We start from the raw sequence: 15,874 nt of genomic DNA, 5'->3' as shown, positions 1-15,874 counted from the left end.
AATGTGGGATATATAATCCAAAAAAGAACTGGCACCCCAAAACACAAAAGTGAGCATTTTTACATTTAACTGGGCACTCCTATGCATGTTTCGTCAGAAGTTCCACTAAGTTCAAGGGGGCTTACTTTATACGATCAGTAATGTCTATATTAGCAGGAATGTAATTCAGATTAGAAATTAATCTCTCTTGGGATCTTACTTTCAAAGCAAAAAAAAAAAAATACAAACTAGAAAACGCAAACACGCTCCTGCGAACAAATGGCATGCAAGTCTCCCAAACGTGTGTTAAGTATGTGCGAAAGCCCTCTTTGACAAGGGAGAACGGAGGGGACTCTTAAATCTCGAAAGGGAGCAGTTCCGGCGGGCGCCTTTACAGCACACTGGATAGAGGAAGGAAGAAAGAAAGAAACCGGAGGGCCAGCCAGAAGGCATCCGATCCCCACCGCCACCTTGCGAACAACGAGGACAGAGGAAGGTTTGGGGAGAGCGGCTTCCACAGGATCAGCACCATGGAGAGAGCTCACTGAGGGTAAGAAGTAGTAACAGGAGTCCGGAGCCGCTCAGAGTACAACCAGCGAAACGGCTGCGCGTAAAAGCGGAACGCAGCGATAAGCACCTTGGAGAGCACCCCAGGCGCCCTCTTACCAGCTGCCGCTATTTTGGCGCCTTTTGACCCAGCAACCTCCAACCAAAAGCATCGCCATTTCGACCCCAGCATTCTTGAAACGCTTCTGTACCCATCGTGAGGTTTCCCTGTGCCCTTGGTCCGTCCTCCTCCCGCTCTGCGCTCTTACCTGTCGTCGTTTTGAAAGCTCTGATCCCCCAAGAGCAGGTCCCGGAACCGGTAGCGAGGCGGCAAGGGAAGCACCTCGGAGTCCAGCTCGTTCATGGTCAAGGAGGAGATGTCCAGGATGACCCCGCTCTTCTGCTTGTTGGCGCCAGCCGTGCCGGTGCCGCCGCTTCGGTAGCCGCCCGTTGACGACTTCAGCCTGTGAGGAAGAGAGGGGCGAAGGAGATGAGAGGATGGAGCCAGGCTAGAGACTGTGCTCTCCTTTCCTACCCGCTGGACGGAAGCCTTGGCGGAGGAGGAAGGCGACTGCCCGCCGCTCAAAGACCTCCTCTGCAAAACTGGCTCCGGAGGCGCGTTCCCCGCGGATCTAACTTAGATTTCCTTTGGGGGTTGTGTGGAGTTGATTCCCTGGACTGCAAATGAGACACCGCTCTCTCTCTAACTGGGACACTCCAGCCCCCCAAATAAACATGATCTCCCAAGCCCCATCCGGCTTCGCATCCTTCAACCTCCCCTTTTGGTAGAAAGCTCTCGCTCTTTTAAAGGACCCTCACCAGCCTCCTTGAAGCCCAGAGGGGTATAGGCACAGTTTCTCCGGCAAAGATAAGAATCCTTCCAGATTGACAGGCAATATCGAAGTAGGAGAGGAATTTGGGGGGGAAGAGGGAAGAGTACGAGGCACCCGGAGACAAAGCACAGCTCTGACTGACCGTCCTGCCAGCAACGAAGAGGGATGGCAAGGAGAGATCTTGAATCTGGACGTGTGGGGTGTCCACAGAGACACACTAACAAGGCAAACATCTGGATCAGCAAAATGGGGGGAGGGCAGAGAAGAGATTTCAACAAAAGTCAAGGAGAGGTACTGGGTTGGAGCCAACTGATTTCTATTCTGAGTAGACCCAGCTGAAATCAATGACCTGAAGTTTGGGAGGTAGTGTGGGGGTAGTGTCAGAGTCTGACCCAGGAGACCAGGGTTCAAATCCCCCACTCAGCTATGAAGCTCACTGGAGGACTCTGGGCCAGTCACTGCCTCACAGTCTAACGTACCTCACAGGGTTGTTGTGGGGATTAAATGAGATTGGGGGGGGGGACCATGTATGCCATTTGGAGAAAAAGGTGTGACATAAATGCAATAAATAAATTTCAGTGGATATGCTCAAAGTAGAACTAACACTGGATACAACTGCCCTTCTCTAGTGTAAGAATGTCATATATGCACATACATCATGTTCCACTGTCACTGTTGATGCAATCAATAAGGCTGCTGCTGCCTACCCAGGGACGCATTGCAGGGGTTGGACTAGATGATCCTCGAGATCCCTTCCAACTCTACAATTCTATGATTCTATCCTGCATTACATTCACTGACAAATCAAACTGGAATCCAGCTAGACTTTGGTAACAATTTACAGAAAGGTGGCTGTGTTGGTTGTTGTTGTTGTTTTGCTATAGCAGAATCCTTAAGATGCCACAAGATTAACACATTTATAATGGCACATTTATGGACCACAGTCAGGGGAATTCTGTAGCTCAGTGGCAGAGCATCCCAAGCTCAATCCCAGTCTGAAACTCTGGAGACCCATGGCCAACCTGAGTAGGCAATACTGAGCCAGCAGGACCAACAGAGTTGGTATAAGGCAGTTACAACTGATTTGGGAGGTGGGACAGGTAACTCAGTGGTGGAAGAAGAAGAGTTTGGATTTGATATCCCAATTTATCACTACCCGAAGGAGTCTCAAAGCAGCTACCATTCTCCTTTCCCTTCCTCCCCCACAACAAACACTCTGTGAGGTGAGTGGGGCTGAGAGACTTCAGAGAAGTGTGACTAGCCCAAGGTCACCCAGCAGCTGCATGTGGAAGAGCGGGGAAGCGAACCCAGTTCACCAGATTACGAGTCCACCGCTTTTAACCACTACACCACACTGGCTCTCACTGGAGCATCTGCTCTGCATGTAGAAGGTCCCAAGTTCAATTCTTGGCATCTCCAAGTCATACTGGAAAAGATAACCTGGAGGGCTGCTGTTAGTCCCTGTAGACCAGGGGTCAGCAACCTAAGGCCCATAGGCCACAAGCGGCCCATGGGGGTCACTTAACCGGCCCACAAGCTGTCCCTGAACTGAGCTGCCTGTTCAACAAGTCCCAGCGCTCTGTGCTAAACTGCAGTGGTGCGGGGACTCGCTTCCGTGGTGCCGGAAATCACATCTGCGCAGGCTCAGATGCTGAAAATTGCATCTGCGCAGACGCCGGAAATCGTGGCCGCGCATGCTCACACACGTGTGTGATCCGGCCCACGGAGGGATCTCCACTGGAGTGAACCAGCCCAGGCAAAGTAAACCTTGCCGACCCCTGCTGCAGACAATACTAAGCTAGATAGACCAATGGCCTGACTCAATGTAAAGGTAAAGGGACCCCTGACCATTAGGTCCAGTCGTGGCCGACTCTGGGGTTGCGGCGCTCATCTTGCTTTACTGGCCGAGGGAGCCGGCGTACAGCTTCCAGGTCATGTGGACCCCATGACTAAGCGGCTTCTGGCGAACCAGAGCAGCGCACGGAAATGCCGTTTACCTTCCCGCTGGAGCGGTACCTATTTATCTACTTGCACTTTCGAAGTGCTTTTGAACTGCTAGGTTGGCAGGAGCAGGGACCGAGCAATGGAAACTCACCCCATTGTGGGGATTTGAATCAACGACCTTCTGATCGGCAAGTCCTAGGCTCTGTGGTTTAACCCACAGCGCCACCCGCGTCCTGACTCAATATAAGGCAGTCTCTAATGTTCCTATGTCCACTTCATCAGTTGCATGATGTGTAACCCTTAACTGGCTGGCCAGGATGTATGCATGCCAAAATTTTGTGTTTTCACCAATGCTGTCTAGTCAAATTAATAACTGTAATGCCTTCTTAGCTGATTTTCTATTTATTTTGCTTTCAGGTAATCATCACCATCTCTCATTTTGCTGTACACTTTCCACTGAACTCTCTCCATGTGCACATATGTTCGCAGATTCAAGGTTTACACATCATGCATCTGACAAACGTCTTATCCACATTTACTTTCCCCCCACTTTTTCCAGGCACAGTCTGCACTTTAATGCTCTGTGTCAGGGTTTATTTTTTCCACAAGCTGCCTTCACACACACACACACCCCACACACTCTTTAAAGCTAAATCAGAGCAAACATCAATTTGGGTTTACCATGGATTGACGTTTGCTCCGATTGAGCTTTGAAGAGTGGGATTTTGTGGAGGAAGTTCCAGAGCAAAAACAATGGAGGGCACTCAGACACTGAGCTTTAAATTGTGGGCCACGCCTGGAAAAAGCAAAGGAAAAATAAGTGTGGGTAAGTGAGCTGTCCTGCATGAAAGCTTATGCCATTTTTTTCATGTGTGTGTGTTTTCAATGCTTCAAGGTGCCACAAGAGTCTTTGTTGTTTTAGAAATCCATCGTTGGACTGCAGTCTTTATTGCTGATATGCTTAAAGCAATGGCCAATCTGATGGAGCAGGTTTTGGATTCACCTCAACCTAAGGTGTTGGTGCTAATCCTAAATACTTTACATGGATGTATGGAGAGCATCTCTGTAGATATAGTCCCTTGCAACATCTGGGCTAGTGTTTGAACCTGGGTTTAAATCTCCACTTGACCATGGTGCTTCCTAAGTGTCCTTGGGTCACTATCTCTCAGCCTTACCTACCTCACAGATAGCTGGGGGCTAAAATGGAGTGGGGAGAACCTTGAGCCATCTAAGCTAATGAGAACAAGATGGAAGGATAAGCTGCAACTGTTTGCAAGGTTCAATGCTCCAGAATTTACTACAATCTGAAACTCCCAAGATTGCAGAATAAGCTGCCTTATGTGTACACAATTGCAAAAGGTATGTTTGCCCCTTCCATGAGATATGGAAGCTCAAATCTCTCCTTAGCACAAATTCCTCCAGCATTATTCCCATTGTCTGCAATTGTCTACAATTCAGGCCTGAATCATTAATATGATGAGCCGCAACAGATTGCTCATTGCCAGTCACTCAAGCTCGAACTGCATCACAGGCTTTGTAGTCTTAAATCAGGAGTGGGGAAGTTATGGCCCTCCAGATGCTAATGGACTACTGTTCCCATCAGCCCCAGCCAGCGTGGGCAATATCCAGCAACATCTCAGGGGCACAGTTTTCCCCAGCCCTGTTTTAAAGGACATTTTCTTTCCAATTCCCAATGGGCCTTAGTCCAAAAAGGGGCTATTGTGGAATTGGCTGATATTACAGGACAGGTAGGACGCGGGTGGTGCTGTGGGTTAAACCACAGAGCCTAGGACTTGTCGATCAGAAGGTCGGCAGTTCGCTCCCATTGCTCTGTCCCTGCTCCTGCCAACCTACAGTTAAAAAGCACAAAGTGCAAGTAGATAAATAGGTACCGCTCCAGCAGGAAGGTAAATGGTGTTTCCGTGTGCTGCTCTGGTTTGCCAAGAGGCTTAGTCATGCTGGCCACATGACCCGGAAGCTGTATGTCGGCTCCCTTGGCCAATAAAGCGAGATGAGCGCTGCAACCCCAGAGTCGGCCATGACTGGACCTAATGGTCAGGGGTCCCTTTACCTTTACCTTTAGGATGAAGCATTGGCTTTCCAGATGCTGCTGGACTACAGCTCTTATCACTGTTGTCCATGACAGCTGGGGCTGATGGGAGTTGTAGCTCAGCAAGATCTGGAGGGCCAAAGATTCCTCACACCTATTACAGGAGGTGCTTTTCTGCTTTAAGGCTTAGCATATGATCGCAAGATGCTCAATGCCATGATGCTGGAAGGCACTGAAAACATTCTAGATGGACTTACAGCAGCTTGATTCAGCAAAAGTAATACACGTTTTGGGTAAGACTACATCTGGGCAAAAGCTGGCAATTAAAGAGGAGACTGAGAGGAGATATGATAGCCCTGGAGGATGGAGCAAGCTTGTTTTCTTCTGCTCCGGAAGGTAGGACCAGAACCAATGGCTTCAAGTTACAACAAAGGAGACTTCGGATAAGCTTTAGGAAAAACTTTCTGAGGACTTCTGGTCCATTGCAGAGGAGAATGGCTGTGTGCTAAGTGTTGTCCGCAACACAGAGCCGGCAGAAAGGCTTTGAGGGCAGCACTAGAGCTCAGCGCACCCCCCAAAAAAACCCCACTCGGAAGGTGATGGACTCTCCTTCTTTGGAGGTTTCTAAGCAGGGGTTGGGTGGCCATCTGTCATGGTTGCTTTAGCTGAGATTCCTGCATTGCATGGGGTTGGACTAGATGACCCTCACGGTCCCTTCCAACTCTACTATTTTATGATTCTATGAATTGGCTGGTGTTGATGGCAGCCCCAGAGTTTATTCCATGGTTTCGAACCTGGTCTGAAGCCTTGGCACCTACATAGCATCAGCTCTCAACAATACTGGGTGAAAGGGAGCAAAACTGAACAGCCTTTATCAGTCACATTTTCACCAGGGGAGAGGAGAGGAGGAGGAGGAGGAGGCTGTCTGGCTCCAGTAAACTGCTGGAAAGATGCATTCTTGTTTTAGTAGCTGAGGCACCTCCTAATATAGCTTGCCAAAGTGCTAAGAAGTCAATGAATTTGCCTAAAATTGCACTTCCTGGGTTGGTTGAGAACCAAAGGGCATCTGAAATTTCTGCTGAAGGATGCACTGAGGAGCCTGAGGCAGCTGCTTTTCAGTGCTTTTGAGATCAAAGTTTCACCCACCATGTGCTACTCATAAGAACCATTGCTTTATTCTATCCCCCTTGAGCAAGAGTGGGTAGAATCCTTTTTCTTTCCGGGAGCCAGCCTGTGCTCAAATAATCAGAGCCAACTGAACTTTATCCACACAACCAAGAAGTATTCAAAACCTAAGATCATAGAATTGTAGAGTTGGAAGGGACCCCAAGGGTCATCTACTCCAACCCCTGCAATGCAAGAATCTCAACTAAAGCATCCATGGCAGGTGGCCATCCAACCTCTGCTTTAAAAACCCCAAGGGAGGTGAGTCCACAACCTCCTGAGTGAGACTATTCCACTGTTGAACAGCTCTTACTGTCAGAAAGTTCTTTCTGATGTTTAGTCAGAATCTCCTTTCTTGCAACTTGAAGCCGTTGGTTTGAGTCCTACCCTCCAGAGCGGGAGAAAACAAGCTTGCTCTGTCTTCCATGTGACAGCCCTTGAGATATTTGAAGATTGCTATCATATCTCCTCTCAGTCTCCTCTTTCCCAGGCTATGCATACCCAACTCCTTCAAGCGCTCCTCATAAGGCTGAGTTTCCAGACCCTTGATCATCTTGGTTGCCCTCCTCTGCACACATCCTAGTTTTTCATTATCCTCCATAAATTGTGGCACCCATAACTGGACAGAGTACTCCAGGTGTGGTCTGGCCAAGGCAGAGTAGAGTGGTACTATTACTCCCCCCCCTTTGTTAAATATTTTTTATTAATTTTCAGTTACAAAAGTCCAATATGTGCCATATTATATTAACACCAAATAGCAATACCAATTCAAATACAAATCAATTACATAGCCAATTATAAATTTTGTGTGGCTTCCCACATGCTGTACTTCAGAGTTTTATTCCCTTAAGTTCTGCCTCCAGACTGTTGTACTATTACTTCCCTTGATCGGGACACTATCTGTAAATGCAGCCTAGAATAGCTTTGGCTAATTCTGACCTTCTCACTAAAGTGCTCCAAAAATTGGAAATTTATATAGATTTACTAATAACTGATTAGGGTTACCTGTTCCAAAAGATGCTGAAAGCTGCATATAATCATAAACATTTTAAAAAATAAAAAAATCAATCACTGTAAAGTGATTCTTACAAGTAGACAATATGTTATCAGTATCAAAACCCTCTCTCTCACTCATTCACACACCTGGCACTGGGTAAAACAGGTGTGGGGGACATTTGGCCCTCTAGGTGTTACTGAACTACAGTTCCCACCAGCTCTAGCAAGCATGGCCAGTGGCCAGCGATGTTGGGAACTGCAGTTCAACAACATATGGAGGGCCAAAGGTCCCCCAGTTGAAACAACAAAAACATTAGAGCAACTCTGTTGGATGACACCAAAGGTCTGCCAAGTCCATTGTTCTGCTTGTAAAGGTGAGCAGCCAAATTCCCATGGGCATGTTCTAGGGAATGCAGGGAAGGCTGCTCCATTTGAGCAAGTGGGGCACTGCCCCACCCATCTCAGTCTCCCCTCAGCCATCCCCCCGCCCCATGTATTTACAACCAGCCTAAGGTGTGGTCCTGGCTGTCAGCTTCCTCCTCCTCATTGTCTCAGTGTTGCCCTTGCAGAACTATGCAAGGAGAAGGAGGTGGGTGTGGGGGAGAGAATAAAGTAGAATGAGTTGGCTCTGCCTGCCACTGACTCTGGGCTCCCTGCACTCCGCCCCACAAGTCCCAATGGATACTAGTCACCACTAAGGACGTTGTCTGAAGACACATGTCCAGGCAACCTTGCTGAAGCTAAGTATAGGAAACTGCTTTATACAAAGTGAGATCAGATGTCCACTTTGCTAAGTACTGTCCACTGCAGGGGTGAGGAACCTCAGGCTTGGGTGCTAAATGCAGGGCTCCAAGTCTCCCTGCCTGGCCCTCAAAGATTCTCCCCACCCTGCAGCGCAGCCAGAATACCTTTTCCTTATTCTTGTTTGTGCTCACATGCTTGGAGAAGGCAGGTGAGCAGGCAGCAACAGCAAAGAGAACAACCAGAAAGAGGCTGGTCAGTAGTGCTGGCCCTGCTGGGCTGTGAGCCACAACAGGTGCCTGGTGATGCCGATTCTTGATGGGACCCCTGGATACATGCCCATGGGCATAGCCAGAGGAGGCAGGGGGGCAGCTGCCGCCCACCCAGATCAAGTAAACAAATAAAAATACTTAACTAACTGCCCAATCATGTCACAGATAGCTTGGTTCTGCCCCCACCCCCACCCAAAGTCCTGCCCCCCCCTTGTAAAAATCCTGGCAACATGTACATGCCCACCATACCAGAGGTGGGGAGCATTTTTCATACGGAGGGCCACATTCCTTTCTGGGTAAGCCTCCAGGGGCCACATGCCAGTGGTGGGTGGAGCCAGAGTCAAAGCGGGTGGGGCAATGAATATTACTTTTGCACAGTGGGCTGGTTTCTTCACACTTACGCACTTCCATCCAGGCAAGCAAGAAGCATTACCCAAGCTCCATGACACATTCCAGCCAGGCAAAAACACTCAAGGAGGGTGCAAAGCAGAACTGGTAAGGGGTGTGGCCTGGGGAGAATCCCCAGGACCAGATAGAGAAGCTTGGAGGCTGAGGCTGAGCTTGAGTGTCCCATAGTTTCCCAAAATATGAAATCCTCAAACCACTTGGGGGATCTTTGTTTTTTTGGGGGGCGGGACACACCTAGATTCCAGCTGCTTCCCAGCTATGGATGGGCTCAAGTTACTTCAAATGAAACCATCCCTGCTGATATCTGGTCCTTCTGCACCCCAGTCTGTATGATCAGCATGACAAAAAAAAGTCAGCAATCCCCCACTGCATGCCGCAACATTCCTGAAACATCTAACAGCAGAGGCAAAGCATGTTGGCAGATGAAAGCTAGAAGCATATTGTGGCCCTGAACAGTTGGAAAGCTGTACTATCAAAGCACCGAGGAGTCAGAGGGGTCTCCCCCAGAGGAAGGGAACACCCCCTGCAATCCATAGTGCAATTAGGCAATTTGAAACTCTGGACTTAGCAGTCTTATGGTGGAGAGCATGGTTTCTTTATATACAGGTGAAACTCGAAAAATTAGAATATCGTGGAAAAGTTCGTTTATTTCAGTAATTCCACTTAAAAGGTGAAACTAATATATGAGATCGACCCATGACATGCAATGCAAGATATGTTTCCACTTCTCAGAGGTCCAATCTTGCTCTATTTTGCAATCCTTGTTTTGCTGCTTTCATTGAATATTCTAATTTTCTGAGATCGTTAATTTGGGGTTTTCATCAGCTGTTCGCCATGATCATCACAGTGATAACAAAGAAAGGCTTGACATATGTCGCTTTGCATGTCAAGAGTCGATCTCATGTATTAGTTTCACCTTTCAAGCTGAATTACTGAAATCAATGAACTTTTCCATGATAGTCTAATTTTTCGAGTTTCACCTGTATATTGTGCATATTACTTCACTTCCTTTAACACGTGGCATGCCCTCCTGCTCATTATACGGAGTAGGGCTCTGGACATCTGCCCCAAAGTCCTGCTGTTGACTTTAGCACTACTAACTGACCTTCCTTTCTGCATAAATCACTAATCTGAGACAAATGCAAACAGCAGGTCACACAGACATAGAACCGGCAGGTGCTCTGAGGGCAGATCTTCTGCTGGGAACCTGAGCCCGGTGGGGAACTCATGCAGAGACAAAGCATGCAGTCCCCTTTGAGGGTGGGCATTTCTGCTGCATCACTTACGGAAAGCTCCAATCACCACTGATGCCACAAGAAGGGCCAGAATGACCACTCCTTGGCAGAGGCTGACCAGGAGGAGGCACAAGGCCAGGCCAGTGATTCATTCAGAGGCCTTGGAGGTGAGACTCCTAGGTTTGGGGAAATACCATGTGATAAGGTGTCCTCCATGCTGACATCACTTGCGACAGAGGAAAAAACTGCACTGGTCTCCTTTTAAAATTGCTACATTCACCTTTTCCCAAAAAAGGATGAAAGAGTCACACTTCCAGCTATATCCACACCAGTACCTGGAGCCAGCCAGCGTGTCTCCTCTTCTGGCAGACACTGACCTCATCAGTTCCTGAGCGAGATCATCCCTCCTGGAACGATGACTCAACATCATATTGGGTGCAAGCATGCTGGGTGCCGAGCCTTGGGAATCAGCTGCTCAGCAAACACACTTTTTCAAATCAAGCACAGCAGAGGAAGACCTCGCAGCCAGGAAGCCTCTCCCACGCCGACAGGTGGGGTGGCTACAGCCCGTTCCAAAAATCCACTTCCTTAAACGAAGGCTCATCTGCCCCCACTTTGTTCTGCACCCAGAAACTGATGGGAAATCATCACACTCTTTTATTTCATCTCGGCAGGTCCAGAGGCTGCTGCCACTTTGCCAGTTTCCCCCACCCACGGCTCTCGGCGATCTCCGCTTCTGTGCTGAAGGATGACAACAGGCCTCCAGGCACACGCACAATGAGGAAACAGCAGGGAAAGAGGCAAAGCAGCTCACATGCACAGAGGAGGAACGCATGCCATATCCATCTCCACAAGCCACTCCAATCCCTCATACAGTCGTGTGAGCTGGCTGAGTGACAACGCAAAAAAAAGAGAGAGAGAGAAGGGGGGGGGGAATTTTCCTTTCTGGAAGTGCTGGTGGCTCATCCTCCTTCCTTCTCCACACGATTCATGTTATAATCACCTCTGCATGCTCAGGACTTATCCATCACTGCATTTCATATGTACTGTGATAGCTCTAATCACAGCAGATCATCTTAGGACAACCTCCTGCTTGGAAATGCAGGAATTCCAGAATGAAGAGCTTTCAGGGGTGCAAAGCCCTGTCGTTATCTAAGTGCACAAACTACTTGAAACTGGGGCAGGTGGTATTTTTGCACCCAAAGGGCTGCATTCCCTAAAGAGCAGCCTTGCGGGCCCAGAGGACAGATGTGGGTGTGGCCAGGGGCAAAAGTGGGTGGAGCAATGGGTGCGAATCTTACCTGTGTATGCTAGTAGGCTAGTTTCTACTCACACTCACACACGCTCCTCTCTCTGTTTTCCATCCAGGGAAGCAGGAGGCACCACCAGAGATCAAGGGCACATTCCAGACAGGCAAAAACACCTGAGGAGGGTGCAAAGCAGGGCTTGAGAGGGGTGTGTGTCCAGAGGGTCAGAGTGAAAGGCCTAGAAGGCTGCGCTTGGCCCTTGGACCTGACGTTCCCGACCCCTGCCTTGCAACTACTCTGCAAGGTAAGTCAATATGATCACCCCCTCCCTTTGTCCCAAGTTGCCTTTAGACTGCAGAACTGACCTCCTCCACCAGCCAAGAGAACTGAGGGCTACTGAGAGGCTGTTCCACCAGACTCCAATGAAGGCTCTTATGGAGCAAGAGGGAAATCAGCTTGGGCTCCTCCACTGGTCAGAGGAGGAGCAGGTGCAAGGAGTTTGCTTTCATTCCCTCTCTGTGAGAAAGAACTCTAAAATGCAGATTGTTTTGAATTCCTCCCCATCCTGATTGCCTCCCAGCTTGATCTCATGTCTGGATAAATCACTCTGCTTAGTTGCTAAATAATACCTCCAGACCACCCATCTTAACTGACTTACTGATAACCCTTAAGGCACCTCATCGAATGATCTCCATTGTTACACTTCCAACAGGAGTAATATAAGCAGTATTCAGGAAAAGGTACCAGGAGCTGAACAGAAGGCTCTGGAGTGAGATCCAGGCTCACATTAAGCCTCTGTGCAATATTATGCCGTATCATAGAATTGTAGAGTTGGAAGGACCACGTGGGCCACCTAGTCCAATAAAGGAAACTTTTGCCCAGCCTGGGGGTTGAACCCATGACAATGAGATTAAGAGACTCGTTCTCTACTGACTGAGCTATGCATTTTCTCAGCTTAATATTTCTCAGCCAGCTTTTGCTCTCAGAAGCATTCCTGTAATGATGGGCTGCTTGATGGAAATCTTACTTAACGGCTGCCATGAGTGATTTGGCTTTTCATCCCAAGCCACAATTACCACCATCCTTTAAATATTTCAGTCTCCTTTGGAGGAGCACTTGCCTGCAAGGGAGCCCACAAATGCCCGTTCCTGGTAATCTTTCTAACAAGACAGGGATGAAGAACCTTCTGCAGTCAGGGGGCCACATTCCCTTGCATGAAATCTTCCAGGGGCCACATGCCGAGGGCAGGGTGGGGCCTGGGGCAAAAGCAATCAGAGCAATAGATGCAGCTCCAGTACAGTAGGCTATAATCCAGCCACACAATGTCAGGGACTGGCTGGGTGAAGAGGAATGGTTGGAGCCTCCGGATGAAGAGCCCCCCAGGGAAGCAGCTGGGGAGGAAAGCTCATAGCCAGGAATGTGGTGGTGTGAGTCTGAAGACAGGTCAGAGTAGGAGGGACGCTGGGAGGTGGGAGAAACAACAGGCTCGAGGGAAAGAGAAGGCCAGAGGCAGAAAACCCTTCATAGGCTTGCCAGAAGGAACAACCCCCTGTGATGTTAACATATGAGAGTGCTGGAGGTGAAATAGTTAAACAAGTTACCCAATCAGAACCCAGGGGGGTGGAGTCAGAGGGACTATAAAACCAGCTCTGGGAGGGGTGAAGGAGGAGTTTGTTGGGAGTTGGGTGGTTGGTTGGAGTGGGAGTGAATTGGAGTGGGTAGGCTGAGTTAATGTAGTGAAATAAGCTGAGTCAGGAACAGTTAGGAGCTAGGAAGACAAGTAAATAACTGAGAGGTGGTGTAGTGAGTGAGAGCAGGTAGCGGAAGTTATAGGTCTGGATAGGCATCCCATGATTGTAATGGGCCGATACCGTTTATGAAACCACACACTTGTTAAACTGCAATAAATAAACAGAAGTTTATTTTCCAATTTAACCCTGACTGGACTCAGTATTGTACCAGGTAGGGCCTGGGTGGTGGCAGCGAGAAATAAAGTGGTGGCACAGGGATCAATAGACCGTGAAACATCCGGGGACCCTGTGTGATCACACACACCCCTTCCCTTACACATTGCTGGGGGGAATCTCTCAACATGGGGGGAAAGGAAAGCCCCATTTTGCCACTTCCACTGATGGGCTTCATTCATGAGATGAATCCCACCCAGAAAACATGGAAAGGATATTCAATATGAGGATTCCAAAGCAGAAAAGCTGGCAACTTGGAAAAGGTCAGGTTTTGGCTCACAGCTCTGTTTAGAAGTTGAGCCCCATCAAGCTTGCCAACCTCCTGAGTTATAGGAGACGGGAGCACAATTTTCTGACTGTGCAGTTTGGATATAGGGAAGCTGAACTCTAATGAACTTTGGCTGCCAGATCCATTACTCCAGATGGGTTTCATTCCCTCTTTCCCACCCAACCCAGTATTTCTGATTCCACAACTAGGTCATTTTGCACATAGCTCAGAGTCAATCTTCAAGTCAGCCAATCTCTCTCATGAGAAATGGCACACTCTTGGAATTCCGTAGAGTACGGAAAATATCTTGGGAAAAGCAGGACTTGCTCAGAAGCAAAACTCAACCCCTGGCATAATTTATTTTTTTTAATGGAGTCAGCTTTATTAATATCAGCAGGAGATGCCTGGCCTGAGCAGTTATCATCCCTAATAGAATTTAAAAGAATTAGCTTCAGTCATCAGTTAGACAGGCTGCACAGATGGATGCTTAATAGCTTTCATGCTGAGCCCAGGCCTGGTACCAGAAACGGTTCTCATAGGAACCCCGGACAACCCACAAGTGGAAGACTTGGAGGAGCAAGTAGGTCCCCTGTAACCATTGTTGGTGACCCCCTGAAGGGGCTCCAAGTCCTTGAGAAGGGTCCGGGTCAAAGAAAGGCAATATAGCACACATCTATGAAGTCTCTGCACCGCTCATGAGCAAGGGGTCTCCTCATGAGCAAGCAGTTCATAAAACGGCTTCACTACCAATAGTGGTGGTTTGGGTGTTGTCTTGGGGTCTAAAGTATGTAAGGTATCCTTTGGGAGTCTTTGGAAATAACGAAAGTCCCTGGCTTCTTGGTCAGACGATCTTGCCTAGCATTGGTGCATGTTGCTTGAGCACCTGATGGTGGTGCCTCACCTTGCCTCTAGATCATGTTTTCATTGCAGTAGGCCGGAATGAATATAAGGTGAAAGCCTTTGCCGATGACCTGGTCATAACGGTGGAAGAGCCTTCGGAAAGTATGAAAAACATACTTACTGAGGTGGAGAGATTTGGCCAAGTGGCAGGATTTATATTGAATAAGAAAAAGACCAAAATAATTGCTAAGAATATGGATCCAGACAAGATAGAAATAATACAACAACAAGTAGGTATAGAGGTGGTGAAAAGAAAGTGAAATATTTGGGTATTTGGATAACCCCCAAGAGTATAGATTTATATCAGAATAATTATATACCAGTGTGGAATGGGATAAAGAAGGATCTGGAAGTGTGGGGACGAATGAAATTGTCGTTCTGGGGGAGGATCTCAACGATAAAGATGAGCGTGCTGCCAAAGTTATTATTTCTATATCAAACGATTCCAATAATCAAGGGGACTGGGATTTTTAAAGAATGGCAAAGAGTGATTTCAAGGTATATCTGGCTGGGTAAGAAGCCAAGAATTCAGTTTAAGTTACTAACTGATGCAAAAGAAAGAGGAGGCTTCGCCTTGCCAGACTTGAAATTGTACTATGAAGCCTCATGTCTCTGTTGGTTAAAGGAATGGATAAAATTAGAAAATACAGAGTTGTTAGACTTAGAAGGATTTGATAACAGATTTGGATGGCACGCATATCTATGGGCTGAAAAGAAGAAAATCCATAAAGGTTTTGAGAACCACATTTTCCGAAGATCATTGATAGAAATATGGGACAGGTATAAAAACCTACTTGAAGTAAAAACTCCACACTGGTTGTCTCCTTTAGAGGTTATGAGTGTTAAAAAAATTAATATGAGAAAGAATTGGATTACATATGGAAATTTGATCGTTAAAGAAGGGGGGAAATGGAAAATGAAACCCTATGAAGAAGTGAAAGAGTCGGTATATGACTGGTTGCACTATTTTCAAATAAATGAAATGTTTAAAAAAGATTTTAAAGAATATGGATATGCAGAGAAAGATTCTAAATTTCAAATAGAAATAATAAATAATGAATATAAAATTCTATCCAAAATGTATAAGATATTGTTGGAATGGCATACAAAGGATGAAGAAGTTAAATCAGTTATGATACAATGGGCCAGAGATATTGGTAATAATATACAATTTAATGATTGGATAAAACTATGGAATGAAAGTATTAAATTTACTGCATGTACTGCATTAAAGGAAAATGTTATGAAAATGATATATAGATGGTATATTACACCAGTAAAACTTGCAAAAATGTATAAAACATGTAAGAAGTGTTGGAAATGTAAA

The 15,874-nt window shown here is 47.3% G+C and overlaps 1 protein-coding gene across 10 annotated transcripts in view; it reads right to left on the bottom strand.

Moving 5' to 3' along the window:
- The window catches only part of KCNT1 (potassium sodium-activated channel subfamily T member 1), a 207,799-nt gene that overhangs the window by 173,727 nt on the left and 18,198 nt on the right, over positions 1-15,874 (bottom strand). For all 10 annotated transcript variants that reach the window (XM_083597183.1, XM_083597193.1, XM_083597191.1 and 7 more), the window contains one exon: positions 795-989. In XM_083597183.1, the coding sequence (XP_083453309.1) occupies positions 795-989 (195 nt within the window). The remainder of the gene's footprint in view (positions 1-794; positions 990-15,874) is intronic.

This window comes from Podarcis filfolensis (genome assembly GCF_964270895.1).
Source record: "Podarcis filfolensis genome assembly, chromosome: Z".
Lineage (NCBI taxonomy): Eukaryota > Metazoa > Chordata > Lepidosauria > Squamata > Lacertidae > Podarcis > Podarcis filfolensis.
This window is presented reverse-complemented; position numbering and strand designations above follow the sequence as displayed.